We start from the raw sequence: 27,238 nt of genomic DNA on the forward strand, positions 1-27,238 counted from the left end.
TTTATTTATTTATTTATTTATATATTGGGAGAGACGGGGGTAGGGGCAGAGGGAGAGAGAGAATCTTAAGCAGGTACCACGCTCAGTGCAGAGCCTGATGCAGGGATCCATCTCACGACCCCGAGATCATGACTTGAGCTGAGACTAAGAGTCAGATGCTTATCCGACTGAGCCACCCAGGTGCCCCAGGAGGGACGTGATTTTGGCATTCCTTCCATTTTGCCTTTCTTCCTTCCATTGAACTATTTCCTTAGCATACATTATGCATATCTGTCTGTAGGCACTGCACCCTCTGGAGTAAGAAAGATTCAATCAATAAACAAATCCACGGGATGCCTGGGTGGCTCAGTGGTTGGGCGTCTGCCTTTGGCCCAGGGCGTGATCCCAGGAGGTTGGATCGAGTCCAGCATCGGGCTTCCCATGGGGACCCTGCTTCTCCCTCTGCCTGTGTCTCTGCCTTTCTCTCTGTGTCTCTCATGAATAAATAAATAAAATCTTAAAAAAAAAAAATGAATCCGTCCACCCATGCTTTCCTTCATTCATCTGATAAACATGAATCTTCTGGGCTCCCTGGACTGTGGCATGTCCCTGTCTGGCCTCCTTTGTTCCCATCTGGGTCCTCGCTGTGTTCTGTGTAGGTGGGGCTGCTGGGTATAGGTGAGGTATGATGGGGCACTTGGCCACAGCTTCCTCCCCCATCCTGACCCTGTCAGAGCTCTTCTCCCTTGTGACATCCTTAGGTGTCCCCTAGGTTTCTGGTCAGTAGGTGTGGGGTGGGCCTGAGAATCTGTGTCTGTCCCAAGCAAGTCCGATGCTGCTGATCTAGTTCACCCCCCTCTTTCTAGGGGGAACTCTGAGCCTCAGAGAAGGGTAGCGACTCATCTCAGGCCACACAGCAAGTCAGGTTCTTAGCCAGCCTAGAACTGGGAGCTCTTGACTTGCCATCCAGGGGATTGCATCTGCCAGGTCCCCTCGCTGTGGGTGTCCCTCCCTGGGTGGGCCCTGCTGGATTTCTTGAACAAACACCCGCTTTTCTCCTGCATCTGGCCAACAGGGTTGTCTATGAGAATGCCTCCTGGCTACGTGCAAAAATAAACGCAGCTTGCAGCTTGCTCTATGAGGAGGGCATGGGTTTGTGTGTGTGTTGGGTGGGGGCAGTTGAAGGCAGGGCACCTGGTGTCCTGTCGTCAGCAGGAGACTAGAGAGGCGTGGATGTGGAGGAGAAATGGGGTGAGGCCGCAGTGCCCAGAGCAAGGGGTGCTCGGGGGCAGGAAACTGACTGCCTATCCTTCTTCCTTTCCTTTGTCTGCTCCCTGGCCCAGCCCTAGCTACCTCCAGAGTGCTCCCTGGCTCAGCCCCAGCCACCTCAGTGTGCTCCCTGGCGTAGCCCTGGCCACCTCCATAGTGCTCCCTGGCTCAGTGGCATCGACACGTCCCCTCTCCCAGCTTGTTAGAAAAGCGAATTCTCAGGCCCCACCCTAGGCCTCCTGAATCAGAATACGCATTTTACCAAGACTCCAGGTGCATATTGAAGTGTGAGGAGCCCTGCCCCTCCAGCACCTCAATTCTAATTACAACCCACCAGTGGCTGTGGTGGATTCTTGTGGAGGACTTCCCGTGTGCCATGGGCTTTGCACATAGAATCTCACTTAACTCTCTTCAGCTTTTTGGGGTGGATATGATTATCACCCTCATGTTACAGATGAGGAAACTATAACCCAGAGAGGTTAAGTGATTAGCTGGAGAACACAGAGCCTATCCTATAAGTGCAGAGGTGGGATTTAAATACAGCTTCTCGGGGCAGCCCGGGTAGCTCAGCGGTTTAGTGCCGCCTTCAGTCCAGGGTGTGATCCTGGAGTCCCTGGATGGAGTCCCATGTCGGGCTCCCTGTGTGGAGCCTGCTTCTCCCTCTACCTGTGTCTCTGTCTCTCTGTGTCTTTCATGAATAAATAAAATCTTTAAATAAAATAAAATAAAGCTTTAAAAAATGAAAAAAAAATACAGCTTCTCTGTCCTTCCAATTCCCGAGCCCCCAGGCTTTCCTTCTTTGCTGCATTCCTCATCTTGTATGTGTTCCAATGGATAAGAAGTCTGTCCCCCCTTCCTCCCTCAGCCCCATATAGCCCACGGGCTTCTGTGGACAGACATGAGGTTACTCGTGGTCACACTTTCGGAATCATTAGCTCAGCCTTTACATGCGGGGGGGTGGGATGGGGTGGAGAGAGCCCCCTGCGTTGGAGTCTCAAACACGAAGTGCAGATTCCCAGGTTCCTCCAGATTCTACAGAATCAGAACCTCTGTGATGGGGCCTAGACACCAGCAAGCCTCCAGGGGATTTCATTTTCCTACAATTGGAGATCCAGGGCCTCAGATCACTCAGGGCAGGGATGGCAATGCCCGTTTTATAGTCGAGAGCAACGAGAGACTTTCCGTCCATGCCCCAAGATTGGAGCTCTGCAGACCAGCCTAATGGAAGGAGCTCGTGGGTTCAAGTTTCCCCTCCTCTTCTTCTGCATCCAGAACCATACCCAGGTCTGCAGCAGGTTGGCAAATCTAGCCCACAGATTGTGTGCAGCTTGCTACCTAAGAATGGCTTTTACAGCTCCAAATGGATGAAGAGAAATCAAAAGAAAAAATGTTTGTGACACGTGAAAGGAGTGTAAGACTCTCATGCCAATGTCCATAAAGATTGATTGGAACATAGCCATTCTCGTTTATTTATATATTGTCTCTGGTTATTTCCAGGCATCGAGCAGGCCTGAGTAGCTGCAGCACAGACTGGATGGCCCCACAAAGCCTGAAACTGTTCCTGTGTGCCTCTTTACAGAAAAAGTTTGGCAACCCCTGATCTACAGCAGTAATTCTCACACTTTCGCTCTCTCAAAATCACCTGTGGGGCTGGAGAAACGCAGACTGCAGGGCCTCATCCCTGGAGTCTGAGTCGCCCAGCCCGGGGTTCGAGAATCTGCATTTCTGATACGTTCCCCACTGATAACCGAGGCTGGAACCACGCTTTGAGGTCACCAGGTCTTCAAAGCTGACCCTCAGACCCACCTCGGAAGCTCATAGCCCAGGCTGGTAGTGGGGTGGGCTTGCGGAGTAGAGAGAGAGAGGAAGGTGGAGCTCCCACCATCCAGGCCCCACCTCACCCACCCATCCAGCGGACCCCTCTTTCAGGCTGTCCTTCTTGTGGTGTCTGCTCCCCCCTGGCGGCAGCGAGCCTGGAGCTGGCCTAAGCGCCCACCCCTGCATTTGGAAACACACTTCAAAGCTTTCAACGTTTGCACATCCTTGCCCTTAGGGAGTCCACTTCGAGGAATTTAATCTGAGAGAAAATCAAGGATGCATGTCAGGATGCTCATGGCTATCTTGTTTGTAAGAGAGGAAAATGGGGGCAGTCCCTTGACATGGTCACACATCTGGTAAGAAGCCCAGGCAGAACTTGAACTTGGGTCTGCCTGATTCAAGAGCTCGTGCCCTTAACTGCTACCCCGCACAGCCCCTCGGGATGCTTCCCGCCTGCTGTGGCAGAGCAGTGACCAGGAGCATGACCTCTGGAGCTCAGTTGTCTCGCGTTGAATCCTGTTTCTATTACTAACTGTGCGATGTTGGGCAAGTCACTTAACTGCTCTGTGCCTCGGTGTTCCCATCTGTGAAAGGGGAACATAACTGTAAAGGTTACAAGAGTTAACATGAGTGCTCAGAGCTGTGCACCGTGTGAGCTATTATTATTGTCATTCAGCCCCCACCTGCCGTTTTCTTTGCCCTTTACCCTCCTTTCCTCTTCTTTTTTTTTTTCTTTAAAGATTTTATTTATTTATTCATGAGACACACACAGAGAGAGAGGCAGAGACACAGACAGAGGGAGAAGCAGGCTCCATGCAGGGAGCCCGACGTGGGACTTGATCCCAGGTCTCCAGGATCACACCCCGGTCCGAAGGCGGGGCTAAACTGCTGAGCCACCGGGGCTGCCCCTCCTTTCCTCTTCTTACCTGGCTCAAAGCATCATGGGCCACCAGGAGGGGCACACTGGTCAGGATCAACTGGGGCAGAAGTGGCACCGGAGCCAGGAGGAGGCAGACATTCAGCAGAGCCTGCCCATGCTGCTCTGAGATCTGCCTCCACCTGCAGGCCCAGGCCTCGGGTCTGGCCAACAGGGGACAGAGCTGAACACGGGGACCGCTGGGTTACATAGGATCTAAATCCTAGACCTTCCCCTCCCTGAGCCTCAGTGTTCTTATCTAGGGAATGGGAGCAAGAAGATTAAAGCAGTGGTTTGTGAAGTGTGGTCCTGAGCGGCAACAGGACAGGGCAGCTGGGAAGAAATACTAATTCTGGGAAGCACTCCTGGGGGACTCTGATGCTCCTGCAGCTTGAGAGCCGCTCCCTAGGCCCGTTGTGACTAGTACAGGAGAAACGCTTGCAGAAGGTGAGCACGGGCCTTATGAGCTGCTGTCATTGCTACAGGCTTGCTCCTTCCTGTCCTGTGTCCTTGGCCAGTTAGGTGCCTGTGTCCTTACGGAGCGGCTACTGTGCATATCAGGCGCTGTGGGTGTGGGGGTGGGCAGGGTAAGGAGCTCGCCGCCTAGCTGGGCAGATGGACTGGGCACGAGTGAGAAGCAGATGCAGGTTGTGTGTGCTCAGCCCCACACAGGTGAGGAATGGGGTGGGGAGGTCAGAGGAGCGAGAAGAGTGAGGGCAGGGAGGGCTCCGCCGCAGGGAGGTGATGTGGCCTGAGTGGGGCTGTGTAGGACGGTAAGGAGAGGCGGAGCAGAAGGGAACTGTGAGCATAAGGGCACGGAGCTGGGAACCCTCTGGGGGGTTCAACGGTTGGGCATCTGCCTTCAGCTCAGGGTGTGATCCTGGAGACCCGGGACTGAATCCCACATCGGGCTCCCTGCGGGGGGGCTGCTTCTCCCTCTGCCTGTGTCCCTGCCTCTCTGTGCGTCTCTCATGAATAAATAAATAAAATCTTTAAAAAGGGGGTAGGGGGCACCAAGCTGGGGCAGCACGGGGTTGGCCTGACAGGTAGAGGGCCTGGTGGTCCCCAGTGGAGATAGTCTTTGTCCAGGAGGGGTAGGGGTGGGACTGGACGGCCAGACTCACAGGCTGGGACTCTACCCAGTTGTCAGGGGAACCACGGAAGGTTATTGAGCAAGGGAGTGACATTTTTGTTCTAACTGGATGGCCGAGCATGTGCAGGCCAGGAAGGTTTTGGGGTGGGGGGAGTGTGAGGAGAATCAGGAGGGGTAGGGTCTTTGTTTCAGGGTCAGTTAGGTCATTGCGGGAGGACCCTTTGATCCCTTGGGTGGGGGTATGTGACGTTATAAGCAGAAAACCTCTGTAAGTGGGGTGCCTGGGTGACTCAGTCAGTGAAGTGTCCGACTCTTGATTTCGGCTCAGGTCATGATCTCAGGGTTGTGGGATCGAGCCCTGCGTCAGGCTTTGCGCTCAGCGTGGAGTCTGCGGGAGATTCTCTCTCTCTCCTCTCTCTCTCTCTCTCTTTCACTCTGCCTCTGCCCCTCCCCTGCTTGCATGCTTGCTCTCGCTCTCTCTTTCTTTTCTTTTTTTTTCTCTCTCTCTCAATTAAATAAATGAATCTTAAAAAAAAGAAGATGAGAAAACCTCTGTAGTGGCTGGCCTCAATAGTGCTGCCTTGAAAGAGATCTTGGGTCATCAGTGGGTAGACCCAGTTCTGCTTGTGGGGTGGAGGATGATCCCTTCCTCCCTCCCTCTGATCCTCAGTTTTCTCCTCTGTAAACTGGGCGCAGGGCAACCTATCTCCCAGGATGACTGTGAGGCTTAATGAGAGAATAGAAGGGTCTAGTCCAGTGCTCCGGGCATAGGAGGTGCTCGATAGATGGTGCTCCCTTCCCATCTCCCACTGTGTGGCAGGCACAGAGCTGGGCACAGAGCCTGACTCTCCAGTCGCCTCCCATCAGATAGACTTTCTGTTTTCAGAGGTCATTCATTCATTCATTCATTCAACCAGCATTCAAGCAGCATTTCTGAGCACCTACCGTGTGCCAGGTGTTGGGACACAGAGTTGGATTAGACCGCTGTCCTTGGGCCTTGAAGAGTTTATTTACTCATTCACTCAGCAACATCTGTGGAGCCCTACTGTGTGCTTTGGCCGGGTGTGGGTGGTGTTGGGGGTAAAGTGAGCATTGCTGGGGGTTGGGCGGGGGAGGAAGGGATTCAGCCCCACAGCTCAGGCCTCTGCATCTGGGAAGAGCAGGAAGCCGGAGAAGATGCTATTGGCACCTTCCATGCCCAGCAGGGAGTTCTTGTCTGTGGCCTGCAGGTAGACGTTCTCCCCCTGGCTCAGCTTGAGGACCACACTGCCCGTGGTGACCTGGAAGGTGTTCTGGACGTAGTCGCAGAAGGTGACCACCTTCTGCATGCGCTCCCGGCCCCGCATGACGTTCACGCACAGGTTCCCTCTGGAGCTGGCGTGGTAGGCGAAGTAGTAAATGCCGGGCACATTGCAGGTGAACTTGCCGCTGCGGGGTTCGTAGTTGCGGTTCTCGTTGGTGACCATGTGGTCGAAGCGGATGGTCTGGTCCCGCCGCAGGGGGATGTTGATGGTCCTCATGGCGGAGAAGGCGATCTTCTGGGTGGCCTTATAGTCTCCCGATTCACCCTTGGCACCGCGGGCTCCGGGGGGACCTGGGGAACCTTTAGGGCCCACGGGGCCCTTGGGGCCTACTTTGCCTGGTGTCCCAGGAATCCCTGGGTCTCCCTTCTCCCCAAACTCGCCGTGGTCTCCAGCCAGCCCTGGCAGCCCTGGAAAAGGGGAGACAAGAGAAATGACGGGTCAGAGATTCCTGAAAGCCAAAGGAAAGAGCCCTGGGCTGGGAGGCCGGGAGCCTGGCCGTGTGACCTCTGACACGTCCCTGCTCCTGTCTGGGCCTCAGGGAAAAGGAGGTGGGGGGGTCTCCTTCCAGCCCCACTTTCTGAGTCTGTGATGTGCCTGGCTGCAATTGGATGTGCACGGACTGACGCCCGGGCGTGGACAGCAGCGTCTCCCTAGGAAAGGTGCTGGGCCTGCCCTCCTCACCAGCTCACAGAGGCTCCCTGGTTCCGGCCTGGAGCTCGATACTGAATCCTTGGCACTCGTGTCATCCCTCTACTCCCCGGCCCAGGGCAGACAGCTCTAATCAATCCCGGCATCCTTTCCTGCGGAGCCTGCAGGTGGGCCCTGGAACCTTCTCACGGCCACTCCCGGCAGCCACTCCCCCTCTGTTGGGCACAGTGTGGGAACAGACGTCTTCTCCAGTGAGGTAGCGGAGTATGGGGCTGGGAGCGTGGGCCCAGGGGACAGAGACGTACTTCTCCTGCCGCACCTGCCATGGTTAGTCCTGCCTACCTCGACGGAGTCACATTCTCCGGGGCTCAGCTTCCTCCTCTGGAAAATGGGGATGAGGCTATTTTGCAGGATCGTGACGATTACATGTGATTTAAGTGAGGACAGGGCTTGGTTTGGGTTAAATGAACATTTTACAGGGAGGTGTCTCTGTGGGAAGTCTCATTTGAACCCTGTGACAACCCCACAAAGTATCTGCCTGCATTTTATAGGTGAGGAGACCCCATTTCAGAGAGGGGAAGCCACCCCCAGCCGGGGGGTGCAGTCTGGGGCTGCATGCCTGCAGTTGTGCTCTCTCTCTACCTGGAGTTGGGGGTGAGAGAGCCATGGTCTGGTCTCGGCCTCAACATTTACTGGGCTTCCTTGGGCTAGCCAGTAGCTTTTCTGGACATCAGTGTTCCTGGCTGTAAAATGGGAATCAGAATTCTCTCTGTGTAAAGCCATCGTGGGGTGGAGGGGGCTTGGCAGGCGGAAGGATTTGCTAGTGCTCTTGCCATCTCTCTATCTCTCGGGTAGGCAGCGATGACCAGGAGGTAGGAGGTAGTGCCTCGCTCAAAGGCACAAGCGAATCCCCAAAGCCTGCAGTACCTTTCTCTCCCTTTGTCCCCGGGGTCCCGGGTATGCCATCAGTGCCTGGTGCCCCGGGGATGCCCGGGATGCCAGGGATGGCGGGGTGTCCGGTACAGCTCTGGGCCCAGGAGACCTCGAGCAGACCCAGGAGCAGCGGCAGCAGCAGTGCCAGAATGCCGCCCCTCGGGGTCTTCATCACCGCCCTGTCTCAGCCACCTCCTGCGGGAGGACAAGAAGACAGAACAGGTTACTACCATGGAGACTCCTAGCATTTGTTCAGTCATTCATTCTCCCATTCATATGTTCACTGAGCGTGTCCTAGCCACCAGACCAGGCCCTGCGCTGGGTCCTGCGTCCACGGAGCTGGCGGTCCAGGGGCAGGGGGACATACAAGTCATAAACAGGTCAACCTACAAGTAAGTGGAGGTACTTAGAGATTGTGCAGAGTGCTCTGTAGGAAACGCAGGGGTGCCTGGAGCGAGAGGGAGAGTAACGGGGGGTTCAGGGGGTGGTGGATGGTTTTTCTGGGGTGGAGTGGGGTGGACAGCATCTCTGAGAAGTGCTGTTAAGGCTGAGACTTGTAGGTACAGACCTGGAGCAAGAATATTTGGAGAGGAAAGGAAATGGGGGCAAAGGCCCAGAGGCAGGACTGCCTGGAGGACCCGGTGTCAAGGACCTGGTGGGGGTCCAGTGTAGCCAGAGGGGAGTGAGAGGTCAGAGGAATGGGAGGTCAATGCTGTGGTTCTCGGGCTTTGGGTTTTCTTGCAAGTGTTCTCATTCCTGAGAGTGTCTGAATTCGGGGTGCTTGTGCTCTTCCCACAGCGGGCCACTTTACATCCTCACAGCAGCCCTGCTCCACTGTTGTAAAAAATTGAGGCGACAGGAGTGCCTGGTGGCGCAGTCCGTGAGGCGCCTGACTCTTGGTTTCAGCTCAGGTCATGATCTCGGGGTCGTGAGATCGAGCCTGGTGTCTACGTGTCAGCACGTAGAGTCTGTTTGGGATCCTCTCTCCTTCTCCCTCTGTCTCTCCCACTCATGCTCACCCTCTCTCTGTCTTTCTAAAATAAAATAAATAAATCTTTTTAAAAAATTGAGGTGACATTCACATAATATAAATTTAACCTAAAGCATTTATCTTTGCATGAGTCTCAGTTTCCCCTCTTCCTGGAGGTTTTACAGGATGGTGGATTGGACAACTTCAATAATCCATATGCGTTGGGCACTCAGCCAGGCTCTGGGACACACCTACATGTGCCACTATCTCATTTAATGTGGTCCTTACCATAGCCCCCCAGTCAAGCACCCTGCTCTATCCTTCTACAGGTGGGGAAGCGGGGTATTTGAGAGGGCGGGGCTCCCATCAAGGTCACATGGCCGCCTTGTGGCTGGGATGCCAACCCACGTCCACTGGATCTTGTAACTCGCAGGATGTTCTGTTAAGAGGCTGCTGAGCCTGGTGGTTCAAACGTGGGCTTTGGGGCCAGACAGCCTGACAGGGGCTAAGGTAGCGCTGGGTGCAGGCCAGTGCTCAGGGGAGGGGGCTGCCATCTGAACTGCTCCTGCTGCTGTCGCTGCCTAGCAGACGGTGTGTCAGAGGCAGTGGTGAGAGGACCCCCTCCCCTGCCCCGGTGTCAGAAGGATGGCAACATAGCCAAGGCCCAGATCAGGCCTCTGCCCATTCCCGGTGAGGGCCTCAGGCAAGTCACTCCTGTCTGGCACATTTCCCCTTCCAGGAAATGGGGATCATACTCATCTCTGCCATGTAGGCTCAGGGGGAGGATGGAGGAGTGAGGGCCTGGCGTATTGGAAGTGCTAAATGAATATTAGCTATTTTTGTATTGTCCCCATCATCCAAGAATCCCCAAGCTTTGGGATATGACAGAGGATGGTCGGAAAAGTAGAGCAGGATCGAGCCTCTTTGGGAGACGGGGCTCAAGAGAGAGGAGGTCTCAGGCGGGTGCAGCCGGGGGGTGGGAGAGCTGTAACCAAGGGGGTGGGGCTGGGTGGGAGCAGAGGGTCCAGACCAACAATGAGATTCGGGCTTCCTAGGGAAGCAGGAAGTGGGGTGGGGGAGTGGGAAGGTCCAGGTTCTGGCCCATCTCAGGGGCCACTGAGTCTCAGATTTGGGCAAGGACCTAGGACTCATCTGGTCTGACCCCTGCCCTCGCCACCCGTCACCACCGCTGGCCTCGCTCCTCACATCTCTCCCGGGTGACCAGCCCTCCCATCTCCTTCCAGCCCTGTCAGTCCCTTCCCACCCCCACCGCCCAACTTGGAGTCAGGCCAACCGGACTTCCAACATCCCCTCAGCCACCACCTCGCTGCATGACCTCAGGCAAGTGCCTTAACCTCTCTGAGCCTCTTCAGCAAAAGGTCACTTCCACCTGTCGCGGCTGCCAGAGGATTAGAGGAGACGGAGTCTCAGAGGAATAAGGTTTCTTGTGTGGTGTCTCTGATCTCACCCCCTCTGGTACGAACATGATCGGGTTCACTCAGGGCTAACTCATGACCGATCACAACTCCACCTACAAGTCAAATTAGTTGCTTGAAAGAGCCAGGCTGGGCTTTCTCAGCAGCCCGAGAGGAAATGAGAGAAGGCAGGTGTTGGAGAAATGCTGGGCTGGGTGGAGGGGGACCTGCCTCTGCCAAATCTTGAACTAGGTGGTTTGCTAGGCACCGGGAGAGCCTGATCCCCTTCGGGGCTCCCTAGTGACCCTAAGAGCTTCTGTTATCTCCAGAGAGGGTGTAGGTGGAGGGGGGTTATGTGACTTGCCCCAGGTCACCAGCATCTAAGAGACTCAGGCAGCACTCAGCTTGGGTCTTGGTGACTCCAAAGCCCTTATGTTGGTGGCTCCCATCTTAGGCTGCCTCCCATCACCTGGGGCCCTGGAGAGCAGTGGACTCCCCAAGCGTACCCCCAGGGGGTTTGGTTCCCCAGGTCTAGGAGTGGGCCCTGGGGATCCGCACTGTCAATCGCCCCAGCTGGCTCTGAGGCAGGGGACACAAGGGCTACCCTTCAGAAATCATCACCCTTGGCCATATTGGTCCTGCAGGCCCGTCCCCCCGGGGGCCGAGCCCCATCCTCACCTGGGAACCTGGCGTCCGGTGATGCCGCTGGGCTGGGCAGCAGTGGGACCAGGAGCCAGGAGCCTGCTGCTCTCAGCTCAAAGCGGAAGTTCCATTCCCCAGAGACAGGAAGGGCCTTCCTCTGACGGCCCCCTCCCCTGGGCCCAGCGGGATGGCCACCCCCTCCGCTCTTAGCCCATCCAGACAGTTTCAGGTCCCATTTTTGCAATTGGAGGGGTTTACTGTAAGTGAGGAGGGTAGGTGGCCAGTTTGGTTTCGCCAGCTCAGCAGCCGTTGGGGGAACAGGCTGTCCTGGGAGCCTGCCCACAGCTGGTGGCTTGCATGCCAAGGCCCCTGGCCGTGTGACCCCCTTACAGCAGACATGGGTGTTCCTCACTGAGATGAGAACATGGCTGGCCTGTTGCCTGAGCACTGGATTTGGAGTCAGAAATTGTGATTCATGTTCTGGCCCTGCCGCTCGTCAGAGGTTGATTCCTGAGGTCTCGAAGGGGGATCTAAATTTTCTCAGCCAAGAGGGCCCAAGGGAGCCCCAATTTCCCCTGCTAGATGATGGGACTGTAATCACCCTTGCTCTATAGATGGCACAGAGCACTGGGGGGCTCATTTGGGATCGTGGAGGAGAAAGTGGAAGGTAAACCATAAAGTATATTGCACACGATACTCGTTACTATCACGCCATGTCCAAGGCTTCCCTTTTCTGGGCTCATCTTTTCTGCCTTCTTCCCATTCTATACTTCTGCTCTGGCCTTGTTCTCAAAAAATTATCTAATAATGAATTTTAAATGTGGTCATTATTTATTTATAGCCCTTCCTCTGCTTGCAGCAGGGCTCAAAGCCGGTGACAATAATGGGCATAGGCAGGGGCTTATTGCTTGTTGATCCTGGAATCACACCAAGTCAGGGCTGGAGAGGGCCTTGGAGGTCACCCTGCTTATTCCCCTCACCTTACATATGGGAAACTGAGGCACAGAGGGAGAAAGTCATCACTGAGCAAATATTTATCATGCGCCTCGCTGTGCTAGGTGCTGGAGACAGAGCCACAAGCAAATCACGGCTCCTGTCCCCATGGAGAGCTCCTTCTACTGGGGGAGACTGGTGTTAAACACTGAATGATACACTGGTTTCATGGCTTCTATGATAAATGTCAGAAAAGAGAGGGGATTAGGGACCCCCGGGTGGCTCAGTCGGTTGAGCATCGGACTCTTGGTTTCGGCTCAGGTTGTGATGTCACAGAGAGTGGAGTCGAGCCCCACCTCGGGCTCCGTGCTCAGCGGGGAGTCTGCTTCTCCCCTCCTCTCTCTCCCTCTGCCCCTCCACGCTCTCTCATGCTCTCTCTCTCTAAAATGAATAAATAAATTTTAAAAAAGAAGAAAAAAGAGGGGACTGTGGGAGCCCACACCTCATACAAGTGGCACTGTGGGACTGAGGGCCAGGCGTCCCTGGCACCAGGCTATCAGGCGGCCTGCTGAGGCTGCATCCAAGGTGATGTGATGGCCCTCGCAGGGATGCTGGCCCAGCCAGTGCCAGGAGCTGCCAGGAAGGCCCTGCTTGACATCTGTGCTTGGAGACAGAAAATCTTTGGGCTTGTGGATGCTGATTGTTGGAAAAAAGGGTTACCTGCAGCAGGTATTAGGGAAAGAAGAGACCAGTTTGGTAAAACCCAAGGGTCTCTGGGCTCTGTCAATTTTACAGTCCCTCAGCCTGGATGTAGAGGGGAAGGCAATGGATTCTGAGCCAGGAGAAGGATGGAGCTCTGTACCACTTAGTCTCTGTACCTATAAAATTGTAAATTTGGGGGCACCTCAGTGGCTCAGTGGTTGAGAGTCTGCCTTCGGCTCAGGTCGTGATCCCGGGGTCCAGGGATCGAGTCCTGCATCGGGCTCCCTACATGGAGCCTGCTTCTCCCTCTGCCTACATCTCTGACTTTCTGTGTCTCTCATAAATACATGCATAAATAAATACATAAATAAATACATACATAAATAAAACCTTTAAAAAAATTGTAAATTCATATGTTGCAGGTCCAGTGTTCTTCTGAGGGTTCCCAAGGGCCACCTGGGCCCGGGCTTCTAATTCTTTGGTGGCTGATGGCAATGAGAAAAGGTGAGCTTGAATTTGAGGTTCAAGGAGACAGCTTGAGACTAAGAGCAGGAAGCAGCCGGGAGGGGAGGATGGACATGGGCTTGGGAATCAGCCTCTCCCAAGTTTGAACCCCAGCCTTGCCTTTGTCTGGCTATGTGGCCTTAGGCACATTTACTGGCCTATTTCCCCATATATGAATGGAGGTCATGGGTTGGGAGGGGAGCCAGTGAGGTAGTAACCTGGTACGTCCAGGGCCCAGCCTCTGGCAGACTCCCATGCAAACCTGGGGACAGTGTTACATAAAGGAGGTGAAGACTGAGTTCTTGGATCCCGGATGCACGGGAACCATGCCTGGATCAGGGACCAGGAGCAGAGGGAGTCTCTGGGCCTCGGCCCCTGAGTAGGAGCCAGCTGGTCTCCATGCCTTGCCTCCCTGATACAGAGGGGATGATCCCTACCAAGGGAGGGAGAAAGAACACAAAGATTTTGTGGTCCGAAAGGGACTCCTTGAGGCTTGGGATGTCTTCTTCTTCTTCTTCTTTTTTTTTTTTTTTTTAAGATTTTATTCACTTATTTTATTCGAGGTGGGGAGCAGCAGAGGGAGAGAGAATCTCAGGCAGACTCAAGCCACCCCTTGGGATGTCTTATTCTTGTTCCTGTCCCACCCCCACTCCTCCTCACCTGTCCGTCCCCCCTTAGAAGCCCTCACCGGCATCCCCTCAGCCCAGCAGACAAGCTGGCATTTCAAAGGCCCGTCTCTCCCAACAAAGAGGACAACAAGGAAACAATTATGGAAAATAAAAATGGCACAAAAATTGTCGTTTCCAAAGTACAGGTTTCTGATCTGACACTGTGGCCTACATAAACGGTGTATTGATTTTTTAAACAAAAGAGAAATGAGAAGAAAGATGTATCACTTGAGGCACTGCTGGGCGGACTGCTAAGTGGTTGGTGGGGGACAGCCGTGAAGGGAGTGGCCCCGTGACCTGGCCCTGGCCCTGCCAGAGGTGCCCCGGGGAACCAGGCTGGGTTCCCAGGCCCTTGCCTCTGCTCCCACTGTGTGTGTGTGTGTGTGTGTGTGTGTCTAGCCCTCCTTCCTCCCTCCCCGGCCCACCTCCCACATCCCTACTATGTGCCAGGTATGTATCAAAGTGGCCCCGGCCTCAGGGATGCTCACCCAGCGGGGCAGACGTGTCAGCCAGTTAGAGCAGGAAAGCCAACTGGAGGACCACGTACTTTGACTTCACCAGGCAAACCTCCCACCCACCCACAGCCCTGTCCTCCCCAAACTTCTGTGAAAACAGCTTTGGTTCCAGAAAGCTGTTTTTTGTTTGCTTGCTTTGTACATAAATCTGCAGATGATTTTGTTTTACGGCCAGATTTGGCAACCTAGGCTCTCAAGAGACACTGGTTTGTGATCCAAGGCTCTGGAGGGCGCTGTGGAAACATGGAAACACAAATGGGAAAATCGAGGAAGGCTTCATGGGGGAGGTGATCTTTGTGTTGAACCCTGATAGATGAGTGTGTGCTATCCAGGTGGAGGGAGGATTAGTGGGGGGGGGGGGCGCTCTGCAGGACGAAGAAAGCACATGGCAAAGGCAGGAGGGGGTGGAATGGCCCTTTTCACGAACAAAGGAGCCAAGGTGGAGGTGGTCGTGGAATTGGGCCGCGGCCGCTGCTCTGGAATTGGGTCGGGGCCTCTGTGAGCTCTGGGAGGCTTGTGGAAGCAACCTGAGATCCCAGCCAGGCCAGGGCACATTCTCCTTGGGTGTCAGTGGGCTCCGAGGCCAGGCTGGTGGTCTGCACAGGGAAGTTATACTTTTTTATCCTTTTTGAACTTGAACTGTCAACCCTTCTCGTGGTCACCCCCGTGAAAGTGCTGTGGCCAGTGTCGGGCCTCCCGGTGCTCCCACAAGGATCGTAGCAGCTGGGCCCGCGAGTCAGGAACCTGGCAGTGGAAGCCTGATGGTTTGTGGGCAGCCGTGGTTTTCGTTGAGCTCCTGGGGGCTCCCAGAGTTTGTCAGTTATTTGGGGGGCATCAGGCACCTGGGGGACAGATTCTTACTCTCTCACTGGCTCATGCCCATCTCATTCATTGGCTTACTCTGCTTTTCATCACTCATTGACCCACTACCCATTTATTCATTCGTTCACCCAAACTAACTCATTAATATTCGGCACAAATTCATTGCACGTCTGTTCTTGGTCTTCATGGCGCTTACCTGAGCCCAAACCCCTCCTGTGACAGGTGCTTCCAAAATTCAACATAGGTCAACATGAATCTGGGAATTCAAACACTCCCGTTTACCTGTGAGCCTGGATGACTTTAATGATGGCAGCACCTCTCACCCAAACAAATGACAGCGGGTGGCCTAATGGGGACCCGTTGCAGCTTTTAATCGTACTCTCCCAAATGGCCACAGGACACCGAGCATCTCACCATTGGCACCAGACTTTACTGAGCACCACCTAGATGCTCTGTCTAAATCTAGAGCCTGCAGATGGCTGTGGCAGGTGCACAACTGAGGATGAAGGGGCCCGTTTTTTTGAGAACTTGGCAATGAGAAGCCTGAGCCGTGCATATTTATCAGTTTATTTATTTATTTATTTATGTATCTCCTTGCCTTTCCCAAGACTTGGGGGAAAAAAAAACATTGACAGTATTGGTGTTGGTTAAGGTCTCAAAGCAGTGACTCCTGAAGGAGCTCAGAGGAGGGAGAGAACTTGGTGCAGGGTGTCAGGGCGGGCTTCCTGGAGGAGAGTGGATCAGGTGGAGAGAACCGCCTGAGCACAGCGGGTCTTGCAGGGAAGCTGAGGAGGGGCAGGGCGGCCCCGGGGCTGGAGAGTGGGCCTGACTGCCCTAGTCAGGAAAGAGCAGGAAGCCAGAGAAGACGCTGTCGGAGCCTTCGGTGCCCACCATGCCGTTGTAGTCATTGACCGCCAGCCACACCTGCTCACCCATCTGCAGCCGCAGCAGCACACCGCCCGAGCTGACCTGCTTGCTGTTGGACATGTGGTCACAGAAGGTGGTCACCCTGGTACCACTTCGGTACAGATGCACGCACAGGTTGGATGTCAGCGACGTGTGGTACACAAAGTAGTAGAGACCCGGGACTTTGCAGGTGAACTTGCCAGTGCTGGTGTCATAATCCCCCTGCGGGTTGGTGATGACTGTGTTGAACTTGACCAGGTTGTTGGCCAGGGGGTACTGGGCTGTCTGCCGTGTGACAGTGAACACAGACTGGTGCTTCTGCTTGTATCTGCCCTCCTCGCCCGGCTCCCCAGGGGGTCCCACAGGGCCGGGAACCCCTGGGATCCCAGGGGTTCCCATGGGGCCGTTTTTCCCAGGATAGCCAGGTGTGCCGGGTTCTCCCTTCTGACCCTTGGGTCCTCGTGTTCCAGGGATGGCTGGGATTCCTGGGGAGAGAGCAGGTGGGAAGGAAATAATGGGGCAGGGGACAGGGACCCTGGGGGTGTCCTCCAGGGGACATCACAGCAGAGTTTAGCCTCTGGAACTTCCTTCCCCAGATGGACCAACACCCCCGGGGGCAGTGTGCAGGGAGTTAGAGGGGAGGGAGGCCCTGGTTGGAGTCCTGCCTCCCCGTGGACTTGCCCTCTCACCGTGACTGAGGTCTGTTGGCCTCAGTCTCACATTTATGATGGAGAGGGGAGGCCTGGCCAGCATCAGGAGGTGTCTCAGAGGGCTTGTCAGAGGCCAAGACTATCAGCCCACGGACAGCACGTGGCCTCAGAGAGCTTCCATTTGGTCTGCACAGTGGGTTTCAAACTTTTATGTCGAGCCCAACATTAACCAATTCAAACCTCACCTGAAAGGTCTGCTTCTTTATTGCTTGTCGACAAGAATCAGAAGACTGGTCAGAGGCCCATTTCCAGGAGAGCTGCCGAAACTTATACCTTAGGCCCCATTAACTGGCATTGGCCCCTTCAAGAACCTTTGTCTAATTTGATACTTATAATTTTTTCAACTTCTTATGCCGAAATAATTATAGATTCATAGGAAGTTGCAAAAAAAAAAAAAGGGACAAGAAGACCCCATGTACCCTTTACTTGGTCTTCCCGGGTGGTACATCTCACATAACTACAGTGCGATATCCAAACTGGAAAATTGACCTTTGGATAATCCACAGAACTCCTCTCTTATGCGCCACCCATTTGTGGATGCGTATTGTTCAAACACAATTCCATAGCACGTGTGGATTTGTGTAACCACAAAGGCGCCCTGGACTCCAGCGCTTACCCCCTTCCCTGCAATCACATATGTACCTATAATTTTGTATTATGTTTTTAAAGAGGGCTCTCAACACTTCATGAGCTTCAGAGCCCCACAAAACTCGTGTCTGTCCCGGGGATGGAACCAGCCCAGACCAGCTTAGCCACGGGAGCCACTGATGGAGCCAAACAGAAATGCCCCAGTAAGGGGGTGGCTCTCTCCAGCGCCCCTGGCCCCATTCAGCCCACTGGAGCCCCTTATGACATCTGGGCTGGTTCAACTTCTCTCATGGTACAGATGAGGAAACTGAGGCCAGAGACTCACTCAAGGCCAAGCAGCCAGTAGGAAATGGAGTCAGGATTGAAAGTCAAGTCTGGCTGAGTCCCAGTCAGAGAGTGGGATTCTTGTGACAGCCCCGATTATGTGAGACTCTGTGAGGTTTTCCTCCCCTCATCCAAACTGTACTCATCTTTTAGGGTCTGGCTCTAGTCTCCTCTTCCCGGAGGTCCTCTCTGGGTGACCCTGCCAGCCCCCAGGGCCCCTTCCGCCTCTGACTTCCTTAGGTCTGAGTGTCTGTGCAGACCTCTTTGTGACAGATCCTCTGTGGCTTTGTGAGCCCTTTAGGTCCTGGGGTTAGGACACAGGGATCAGGATCCAACAGACCTAGGCTAGAGCTTTGTGACTCCGGGCAGGTGACCTCCCCTCCCCTCCCTGAACCTCTGCTTGCCTGATTGAGGAAAGGATGTAATAGAACAGATCCCAGAGAGTTCCTGGGAGCTTGGAGTGGGGAGTGCATGTGCGGAGCACCTCGCAGGAAGTGCTCCATACGGTCAGCTCCTGGTGATGCTGTCAGTGGTGCAGGGTCATGTCTCATCCTTTGGGTCATCTTCCAGCAACTGACTGGGAGGGGGAGGACCTGCCATGGGGAGGGGCCTCAGAGGCACTGGAAGGTAGTGGCCAAAGGCATGGCCTTTGGAGATGGACAGGAGTCCACTGGACTTTGGGCAAGTTGTTCAATCTCTCTGAACCTCTGCTGTGACATTTATAAAATGGCAGTAAGGCATTTTTTGAGAGGATTTTGGCCTCAGTTTTCTCACTTGTAAAACAGAGTTAACAATTTTATCTACTCCATAAGGTAAACACATGCTGAGCGTTTGAAACCATGCCTGGCATATAGTAGGAGCTCAATAATTGATGGCCATCAGCCACCCTGGGCCGGGAGATGGCCAGAGGCAGCTTTGTAGTCTGAATTCTTGAAGGGGCCTCATTTGGCTCACTCTGAATTAGAGAATTCCTTCTGGAATGTTGACAACATTCCATTTTATTGCCGGGAGAGAAGAGGACAGTGGGGAAATTCCTAAGGACATTCCTCACCACTGGCCTGCCCCCCCTGCACCCCACCCCCACCCCTGTCGCCCCCCCATCACCTCTGCCCAGCCTCACCCCTCTCACACCACCCCCCTGCATGCACCTGCATCCCAGATATGCACCTTCTGATGGAAAAGGCTCCCCGGACTCCAGCGCTTGCCCAGCTCCCGCGCCCCCTCACGTCCTCGGCCCCCTTTGCTCATGCTAGGGCTTGCCTATCAATCTGCAATCCTGACTCCTCACACCCCATGCCCCCAGCTACCCAGCATCCTAGGGAGGGAGGTGGGCACAGATAGGATTTTTTAAAAATGATGATAACAACTATAATATACGCATAGCCCCACCCACCCGAGACCTACCACGCGCCTGGTGCCGTCTTACATTTCAGCTTGGTTAGCCATCCCAGCACCCCTGGGCGGCAGGGAGTACCATCTCCCATTCTACAGATGAGGAGACTGAGGCGCTCCACACAGGGAAGTGGTAGGGCTGCGATTCGAACCCCGGCCATCTGTGCAATGTGGACATTCACTGCGGGGGGCCCCCTCCCCCCCAGGGGTCCATGTTGCACAGCGAGTGGTGCAGGGGCTGTAACAGGAGAGCACAGCGCTTTAGAGTTTGTCAAAGGTCTGCAGGGTCATCTCCTGCGATCCTCCCTGCCACCTCCTGGGACAGGCGTTCTTGTTTTCTCCCTTTGGTCAGAATGGGAAACTGAGGCACAAAATTGGGGAACAGGGAGGACCGAGTCCTGGGCTCGGAGAAGAGATGGGCTCTACCTGCCAGGAAAGCTGGACTCTGCTCTGGGAGCAGGTGCGACATGAGGGAGTGTGTCTTGGCCACAAATAACTGTACCCTCCCCGCAGGTTAGCCCCAGGCAGGCAGACCCTTTGCCCGTTGCCCCCAGGCAGGCCTTCGGTGACCCCCACCCCCAGCAGGCTGGCAGACTCACCTGGCTCACCCTTGGGCCCCGGCAGCCCATCGTGCCCATCCTTCCCCGGGGCCCCTGGCAGGCCCGGCATCCCGGGGATCCCGTAGCAGCCTGTGCTGGCCTGGCCCCCCAGTGGCAGTGCCAGCAGGAGCAGCAGCAGGTTCAGGCCAAGGTGGGGCCAGGAGCTGGGCCCCGTGTCCATCCTGGGGAAGGATCTGGGCAGGGAGAGAGCTGAGTTGGCCCCCCCAGCCGCTCACCCACCCTCCCCATCCTTGCTCCCAGCCCTCAGGAGCCCACCTCCCCTCCCTGGGCACCTCGGCTCTTGGGGGCTGCTAGCAGGACGGATGGAGGATGGGGCCTCTAGCGATGCAGACCCAGCTTCCTCTTGCAAACCAACTCACCCCCATGGGCGAACTTGGGGGCAGTGCCATTTGCCCTCGCCGGAGCGGGGGGCCTGGCCTCACCTGGGGTGGCAGGATTCTGGTCTGGTCACAGAGGTGTCCTGGAATCTGCTTCCCCTCTCTCGGGCAGGAGGACACCGTGTCAGAGTAGACCCAGCAAGGAGGGCCCGGAGCAGGCTGGGTGGCCTCCTCCCCTCGGCTCCCCCTGCCCCCAATCCTACATCCCCTTTCCCATAACTTTTCCTGACTCAATACTTTCTTTTTGGGTCCTGAGCCAGGCTGACCGCAGCGATGCCCCTGTGTTCCCCAGCCCGGCGTCATGAGTGTCTGAAATGAGGAAATGTCCACTGCCCCGGATCCGCTGAAGGGAGCGTGTGTGTCCAGGTCAGCGCGTCCTCATCGCTGGCCTTTACTATGCCTGAGACTCAGCTGTTTTACAATGTCCCCAGGAGGAAGTTACAAGCCCCCCTTTACAGATGAGGAAACAAGCTCAGCAAGGGAAAGTCCTTACCAAAAGTCACATAGCAAATGGTTTCTTGGAGTCCAAAGCCTTGCTCTGACCTCCCTTGTTTTTTTTTTTTTCCTCAGAGAACTGATGTTTGTTTTTTATTATTTTATTTTATTTTATTTTATTTTATTTTATTTATTTTTTATTGGTGTTCAATTTGCCAACATGTAGATCTGACCTCCCTTGTTTAGTAGTCCCCAGAAACAAGCCCCACGTGCACGTGTCAAGTGGCAGCCCTTATTCTAGAATCTTCCATCTGTGCCTCCCATTTGTTACACTTGGGGGTGGACACCCAGGATGGGCAAGCCTTGACGGCAGGCAGCCTGCTGTGGTGGACAGACTCTGGCCATGGAGTCAGTGGTCTCGGATCTCCTTCCAGCCCTGCCTCTTGCTTGCTCAGAGGCCCTTAGCAAACCCATGGGCTTCTCTGGGCCTCAGTCTTCCCATCTGCATCCTGGGCGGTGAGGGAGGCCCAGGGGTTGCATGCCGGTGCCTCTTCCTTTGCTGGATGATCCCAGCTTCCCTGCCGGCACTACCTCCCTCGCCCCCATCTCCGGCGCCCCTGCATCTGGCCTTGGAGTCTGTAGTGGCTGGTGCCGGGTTGCCGGTTGGGACCAGGCTGGCAGAGCTGAGAGAGACAGCTCTCCTCTCTTCCTCTCCTCCTCTGATATTGAGGGTTCCAGCCCTGACCCCACACCTGCCACCTGTGTCACTCAGGGAGAGGCCTCCGACCTTTCTGAGCATCAGTTCCTCCTCTGTAAGTGTGGGATTCTAAGAGCTCCCATGCAGGGCAGCGGCGAGGACCCAGTGTGTGGTGCAGGCTCAGTGCTTGGCTGGGTGCCAGGCATGAGCAGGAGTTCACAGCTCTGTTCTTGCCCCACGAAGTGACTCTTGGGACCTCAGTCTCCCCATCTGTCCCTCCACCCCACAGCTCAGAGCTGTAGAATGTGGGATGAGAGCAAGGACGTGACTGTACTTGGCTCAGGGAGTCCCCAGCAAGTGGAGGGCTGGGAGAAGCAGAACCAGTAGGCACAGCATCGGTGGGGGGCCCCAGCGAGATGGCACCTGGGGTCCCCATCTTCCGTTCTCACCTTCTTTGCGCCTTGGTCTGTCTTGTCCAGCAGGTGGCAGCCTCGGCCCATGCTCAGCCCACCCTGCCCTAGCAGCCAGGCCCAGGCGGCCGGTCCCCTCTTCCTCTGAGCCGGGCCAGTGACTTGCCACAGGGAGGGGGGTGCTGTGGGTGCCCATGGGTAGAATTTAGGATAAGGAACAGCCCTGCACTCACGTTTCTCCAGCCTGGTCTCTCCCACCACTTATGGGACCTGCACACCTGACACCTCTGAGTCCCATTGCAATGAAAGGAGCTCTTCTCCACATTGGGTTCAGCCAGAGCTGGTTCAAATCTAGGTCCTGCCACTTTCTGACCATGTGACTTTGGGTAGGGAGCTCCTTTCTCTGGGCCTCAGTTCCGAGGGATTGCTGCGATTCATGCATTAATGGCCAGGAAATGTCCAGCACGTCGTGGGTGCTCAAAGATCTGTTTCTCTTCCTGGTCCACGGGAGTGTGTGTTCTGGGCGGGGAGGCAGAGAGCTGGGGCAGAGGGGAGGCCCAAAGGAGGCCGAGGGGCCCGAGGAGAGGTTACTCTCTTCTTCCCGATCCCCAGAGGCTGTTGGTGGGGCTGGGCAGGGCAGCCCCAGGAGAGGGGCTTGGGTGTATGTGCGAGGCCTGGGTGGGGAGGTATGGGCTTATGAGGACTCCCAGGCTGCTCGCGTGTCAGTTCGTGGGTAAGAGAGACAGTTCCTGTGGCTCGGAGGATGGCCCAGTGGGAGCAGGGACGTGGGAGCGTCCGCATGTGAGAGAACCGGGGCACATCTAAGGCACACGCAGGTTGGAGGGTGAGGAAGACGTACACCTGTGTGTCAGGGGTGGGACACATGTCTCAAGGTGGGTGTCTGTGAATGTGCTTCTGCCTGTTTATGAGGGGCCCTTGGGTATCTGAGGCAGGGCGTGCATGGGTATGACTGCATGTATAACCTAAGAACGTCTGTGGGTTTGGAGGTGTAAGCAGTGTGCGTGTCCAGGGGTGTGCACAGTGTGTCTAAGGGAGTGGGTTGGGTGTGTGCTCAGGGAGGGCATCACTGTGCCCGTGTTTCAGTGGGGAGCGGGCAGGTCTGAGTCCGGGGATGTGGGTCCACGTGCATCTCGAGGGAGACGGGTGTGCGGCGTGGTGTGCAGGTGTGTGGTGTGTGCACGGCACCGAGCACACATGGCTTCCTTTGGGAGAAGGCACGGGCATTAGACGTCCTCAGGACTGAACTCCCGGCCTCCTTATCGTCGTCATATTCGGAGGGCATGGCAGGGCTTCTTGCTTCTGAGCAGCTCTGCACAGGCTCAGTGGGACGCCGGGGATGCACCATGAGCACCCCAGACCTGAGTCCCAGCTGGGGAGGGATGCCCAGCCCAGGAGGGATGCCCTCCACGCCTGCCCGGGTGGAAGCGCAGGGCTGGACTTGGGAAACCTAGCTTTGCGGAGGTCTGCTGGCTGCCCTTGGGCCAACTGCTCCCCGTCTCTGAGGCTTGCCCATGTCTCTCTGGTTCAGGGTGGGAAAGCAGGTGTCAGGTGTCAGGCACGTGGCTGTGGAGGCTGGCGAGGGTCGCAGTTAAACACACAGGCTTGGGTACCTGTAAGATCTGGGTTCGAATCCCAGCTCCTCCTCTTAAACGCTGACCTTGGGCTCTTTATGTCCACCCCCATGCTCCGGCCTGCTTCGTTGTCCGTAAAACAGGGTCACGCTACCCACCTCACCCCCCAGCTGTGCAGCTTACACGAAATACAATAATAGCTCAAACTTACACAGCCCTTACCATGAATCAGGCACTGCTCTGAGTTTTCATGTATTAAATCACTCGATCCTCCCCACAACCCTCTGAAGTAAGTGCTGTTGTTATTCCCACTTTACAGATGAGGAAACTGAGTTCACTGAAGTTACACGATACACACACGGTTGGACAACTGGTAAGTGCTGGTCCTAGGGCTTGAACCCAGGCCGATGAGGTTCCCAGGACCTGCCAAGTACATGTGGCAAAACACAAAATACAGGCCTGCCCCGCAAGCACTCAGTAACTGTCATTCTTAAGCTCCCTCCCAGTGCCCAGCGTAGCAACAGAACCTCAGGCTCGGCAGACGTGGATTCGGGTATTTATTCTAAGAAATCCATCTTCTTACATGAGCGGTGGGCAGCAGGCTCTAGGGCTCCGGTAGCCAGCCCCCTCCCTTCAGGCAGCTAAAGCGACAGCACCCCCAGAGCGGACCATAGAAACCAGAGAGGTGGCGTGAGTGGGCCAGAGTCACACAGCAGGAAGCACGAGAGGCCGGGCCGGGCGGGGTCCTTCGCTGGCTCAGAGGGATGGGAAGATGAGGAAGCCACTGAAGATGCTATCGGCCTCAGGACCCTGGTAAATGCGGCCCTTGATGGGGTCTTTCTCAATCCAGACCTGGTCTCCCTGCTGTAGCTGGAGAGCCATGCCCCCGGACACCACCTGGAAGATGCCCTTGCTGTTGGTGTCGCAGAAGCCCAGGGAGCGCCGGATCTGGGCCCTCCCGGAGGACACGATGGACAGGCAGATGTCCCACTTGGACACCACCTGGAAAGTGAAGTAGTAGTAGCCGGGCACAGCGCAGATGAACCGGCCCGAGTGGTTCTGGTACGGGCCCTCCTGGTTGGTGATGACCGTGTCGAAGATGACCACGTTGCCACCCGTGGGTGGGTTGCGCCTTATGGCTGAGAAGGCCGGTCGCGGCTGGTCCCTGATGTTTCCGGGGTTGCCCTTGGGGCCTCTCCGTCCTGGTATGCCAGGGAGCCCCATGAGGCCGCTGGGCCCAGGGAAGCCCATGTTGCCAGGGTTTCCAGGGGGCCCAGGATCCCCCTGGTCCCCTTTAAGGCCCCGGATGCCCGTCCGCATGCCAGGAGCCCCTGTGGGGAGAGAGGCCAGATCTGGAGGGGGAGTCCAGCGTCCACCAGTCCCAGGGAGATGGTGGGACCCTCGGCTGCTGTGGGCGAGGGGATGGGGGGGTGTCTGGCCTTTCGAGGTTGACCGTGGGACCTCGGGCAAGTGCTTCAACCTCTGAGCCTCAGCTTCCTTATCTCCAAAGTGGAGCCAGGTGGGAAGAGGTACTTGGGAAGCTGCCAGGTTCTGGCAAAGGCAGGACACTGGCTCCTCCGTTGTGTCCCTGCCCATAGCCGTGCACTCCACGCCCCACCAGGCCACTGCCCTTGACTTCCTCAGGCTCGGGACTCCATGGCGGGTGTCTGGATGCCAACTATGGCAAACATCCATGTGGATCCTTCTGGTCCGCCACGGGCTAGGGGGCCCACGGGGACTGACACTTTCCTTTTCCACTCTGAGCATGTCCTCCTTCCTCTTCTTTCACCCCCAACTTTTTTTTTTCTAGAATGTGAGTTTCTGAAGCTGAAAGGGGTTGGGAATGGGGAAGCAGGGACAGGGGCGGGTGGGGGAGCTGGAGGGAAGCAAAGAGGACGGTTGCCATGAATTGATCCTTTCTATGTGCCAGGTGGGTTATTTTTTTTATTTTACAGATGATGGAACCGAGGCTCAGAAAGGGCCGCTAACTTGCTCGAGGTCACGCAGCAGGCTAAGGCGCCTGGGTCTAGGGGCTAGCACCCGTATTCATTCTGGTGACTGAACAACGGCCCAGGACTGTGCGCTACTCCAAGACCTTTCACCTTGGTCGCTTACAGTGGCCGGTGCTCCAGAGCAGGAAGGCGAGGCCAAAGAAAGAGGACTCAGGCAGGAAGGAGGAGACGGAGAGGCCTGGCAGTCCAGGGAGGTGCCCAGCCAGGAGCCTGGGTTCCCCTCAGCCCCTGGGACCGAGTGCAGAGCGTAGGGGCTTCCCTCGGGGGCCCAGGTGGATTCTTGCTCCTTGGCACCAGCTGCCCCAAGCCTCCACCCTGAGCCCAGGCCCTGCCAGGGGATGAGGGGCTGGGGTCCGGAGGGAGGTGCTTACCTGGCTCCCCTTGCTCCCCCTTGAGGCCTGGCCGTCCGGGTCGGCCGGGTGTCCCTGCAGCCCCATCCCTCCCGTCTAGGGCTCGGCACACGTCCTGGGTCACAGCAGATGCGAGGGAGGTGGCCAGCACGCAGAGCGCCAGCCAGCCCCAGGGGGCCTCCATGATGCCACTGCGGAGACACGGGTCAGGGCCAGACCTCACACACGCACACACGCCCATCTCGGACGACGATGCACGTACACACACCCTCGAGGGCCTCAGACCCAGCTCCAGCGACCCCACACGTAGATGAAGAACGGGGAATTTGCCCAGATAGATACCCACACCCCACTGAGCACACCCGTGTAGCTACACACTTAGGCACACACAAACTTAGCCTCTGATCCCACACCTACGCTATGCAATGAGCAAACTCAAAATCCACTAGACACTCCCTGATGCACAAACTGACACCCAAATAGACTCCCTCTCTCACTCACCCAGACACACATTCATAGACTCCTACAGATGATCAATTCCATTGAACAAATATTTATCGAGCGCCTACTCCTTATTTAATTAACACTCCCTTGCCCAGATGGCAGAGCTGTGCGTACACGGAGGAATTCACGGCCCCCTGACACAACACATGTGCTCACTCCCCTACACACTCTGCCCCTTTCAGCTCCCACTGGACCCGCTATGGGACCCCTCTGCTGGCTCTGACACTCCCAGCCTCTCCCCAGCTTCTCGGTTTGGGGGGCGGGCACAAAGCCCAGGAGCTCTGGTTAGAGCTGATGGCTCTATGTCACCACCTCCCACCATCTCCCAAACCCGAGGAGTGAAGAAGGTGCCCCCACTCACTTATCCTGAGTCCTGGATCAGCACCCCCCCCCACCTCCCCGCGCCCCCCCTCCCCGCCTTGGCCCAGGACCAGCTGGTGGTGGTCTCTCTCCCCTGCCTTCCTTGTCCAGCCCCCCAGGCCGGCTCCCCTGGCCCCCTCCCCGTCAGGCGCGGGCCTCACCTGCCTCAGCTGGCCGTCAATTCAATGGACCGCTTCTGTCCTCCACCCAGGGACCCCTGTGGGACGCCCCAGCAGGGGTGGTGCCTGCCTGGCCGTGGCCAAGTTTCACATCCCTTCCTACTTCCTCTTCTCCTTCCCTGGGCCTGCCCCCGGCATTACCCCAGGGGCCAGAGGCGACCGGGGACATTTTGAGCAGACATCAGCAAGACTGGGACACCGGAGTGCTACCGGTCACCGGTCAGCCGGCCAGGCCAGCGGCACGCAGCTCGCACGCAGCTGGTGTGGGGGCAAGGAGAGTGAGGCAGGAGTCTGTGGGGACAGAGGCGGCAGGAGATGGGGGTACGGGTTGGGACGTGAGAACCAGAGAAGCACAGAGCATCAAGGCAGAAGGAATCTTTCTAAAAGTTGGTAACTTGTAAGCATTTTTCATGATTGTGAAAGCAACCTGCATTCATCGTCCAAAGCTTGGAAAATTCAGAGAAATACAAAGGACAGTGCAGTAGGGATGAGAAGCTTAGTAATTAGCTTTCCAGACCTGCCACTTCCTAGCTGCCCTTGGGGAGTTACTTAACCTCCTGGAGCCTCAGTTTTCTTATTCACAAATTGGGAACAACAGAGTCTACCTCATGGGATTATTACAAAGTTTCAATGACATACATACAAAACCCT

At 55.9% G+C, this 27,238-nt stretch overlaps 3 protein-coding genes and 1 long non-coding RNA gene across 4 annotated transcripts; 1 reads left to right on the forward strand and 3 right to left on the reverse strand.

The window, feature by feature from the left end:
- Window positions 1–6,062: 6,062 nt before the first annotated feature.
- On the reverse strand, window positions 6,063–11,181 carry C1QB (complement C1q B chain). The gene is made up of 3 exons (XM_038531660.1): window positions 11,024–11,181; window positions 7,955–8,155; window positions 6,063–6,786 (listed from the first exon to the last, which is right to left on the reverse strand). Exons 2-3 carry the CDS (start codon window positions 8,130–8,132, stop codon window positions 6,212–6,214), a joined length of 753 nt encoding a protein of 250 aa, XP_038387588.1. The 5' UTR covers window positions 8,133–8,155; window positions 11,024–11,181; the 3' UTR covers window positions 6,063–6,211.
- Window positions 11,182–15,686: 4,505 nt separating this feature from the next.
- On the reverse strand, window positions 15,687–20,255 carry C1QC (complement C1q C chain). Its single transcript, XM_038531661.1, has 3 exons — window positions 20,094–20,255; window positions 19,651–19,844; window positions 15,687–16,522 (listed from the first exon to the last, which is right to left on the reverse strand). The coding sequence occupies exons 2-3, from the start codon at window positions 19,829–19,831 to the stop codon at window positions 15,966–15,968; spliced, it is 738 nt and encodes a 245-aa protein (XP_038387589.1). The 5' UTR covers window positions 19,832–19,844; window positions 20,094–20,255; the 3' UTR covers window positions 15,687–15,965.
- On the forward strand, window positions 18,795–23,857 carry LOC119870434. The gene is made up of 3 exons (XR_005356035.1): window positions 18,795–19,511; window positions 20,309–20,414; window positions 23,502–23,857. It is a non-coding gene; the product is annotated as an uncharacterized LOC119870434 (long non-coding RNA).
- Window positions 23,722–26,727, reverse strand: C1QA (complement C1q A chain). The gene is made up of 3 exons (XM_038531662.1): window positions 26,570–26,727; window positions 25,566–25,735; window positions 23,722–24,513 (listed from the first exon to the last, which is right to left on the reverse strand). Exons 2-3 carry the CDS (start codon window positions 25,726–25,728, stop codon window positions 23,939–23,941), a joined length of 738 nt encoding a protein of 245 aa, XP_038387590.1. The 5' UTR covers window positions 25,729–25,735; window positions 26,570–26,727; the 3' UTR covers window positions 23,722–23,938.
- Between the last annotated feature and the right edge of the window lie 511 nt (window positions 26,728–27,238).

Source organism: Canis lupus, chromosome 2 (genome assembly GCF_011100685.1).
Source record: "Canis lupus familiaris isolate Mischka breed German Shepherd chromosome 2, alternate assembly UU_Cfam_GSD_1.0, whole genome shotgun sequence".
In the NCBI taxonomy this organism is placed as follows: Eukaryota; Metazoa; Chordata; class Mammalia; order Carnivora; family Canidae; genus Canis; species Canis lupus.

Excerpts from the sequence above, each read along its gene's own strand:
- C1QB (XM_038531660.1), bottom strand. The coding sequence starts at position 8,132 with ATGAAGACCCCGAGGGGCGGCATTCTGGCACTGCTGCTGCCGCTGCTC. Across the intron at positions 6,787-7,954 it reads GGGGACAAAGGGAGAGAAAG|GGCTGCCAGGGCTGGCTGGA; the intron begins GTACTGCAGGCT and ends CCCCTTTTCCAG.
- C1QC (XM_038531661.1), bottom strand. The coding sequence starts at position 19,831 with ATGGACACGGGGCCCAGCTCCTGGCCCCACCTTGGCCTGAACCTGCTG. Across the intron at positions 16,523-19,650 it reads GGGGCCCAAGGGTGAGCCAG|GAATCCCAGCCATCCCTGGA; the intron begins GTGAGTCTGCCA and ends CTCTCTCCCCAG.
- C1QA (XM_038531662.1), bottom strand. The coding sequence starts at position 25,728 with ATGGAGGCCCCCTGGGGCTGGCTGGCGCTCTGCGTGCTGGCCACCTCC. Across the intron at positions 24,514-25,565 it reads GGGGGAGCAAGGGGAGCCAG|GGGCTCCTGGCATGCGGACG; the intron begins GTAAGCACCTCC and ends CTCTCCCCACAG.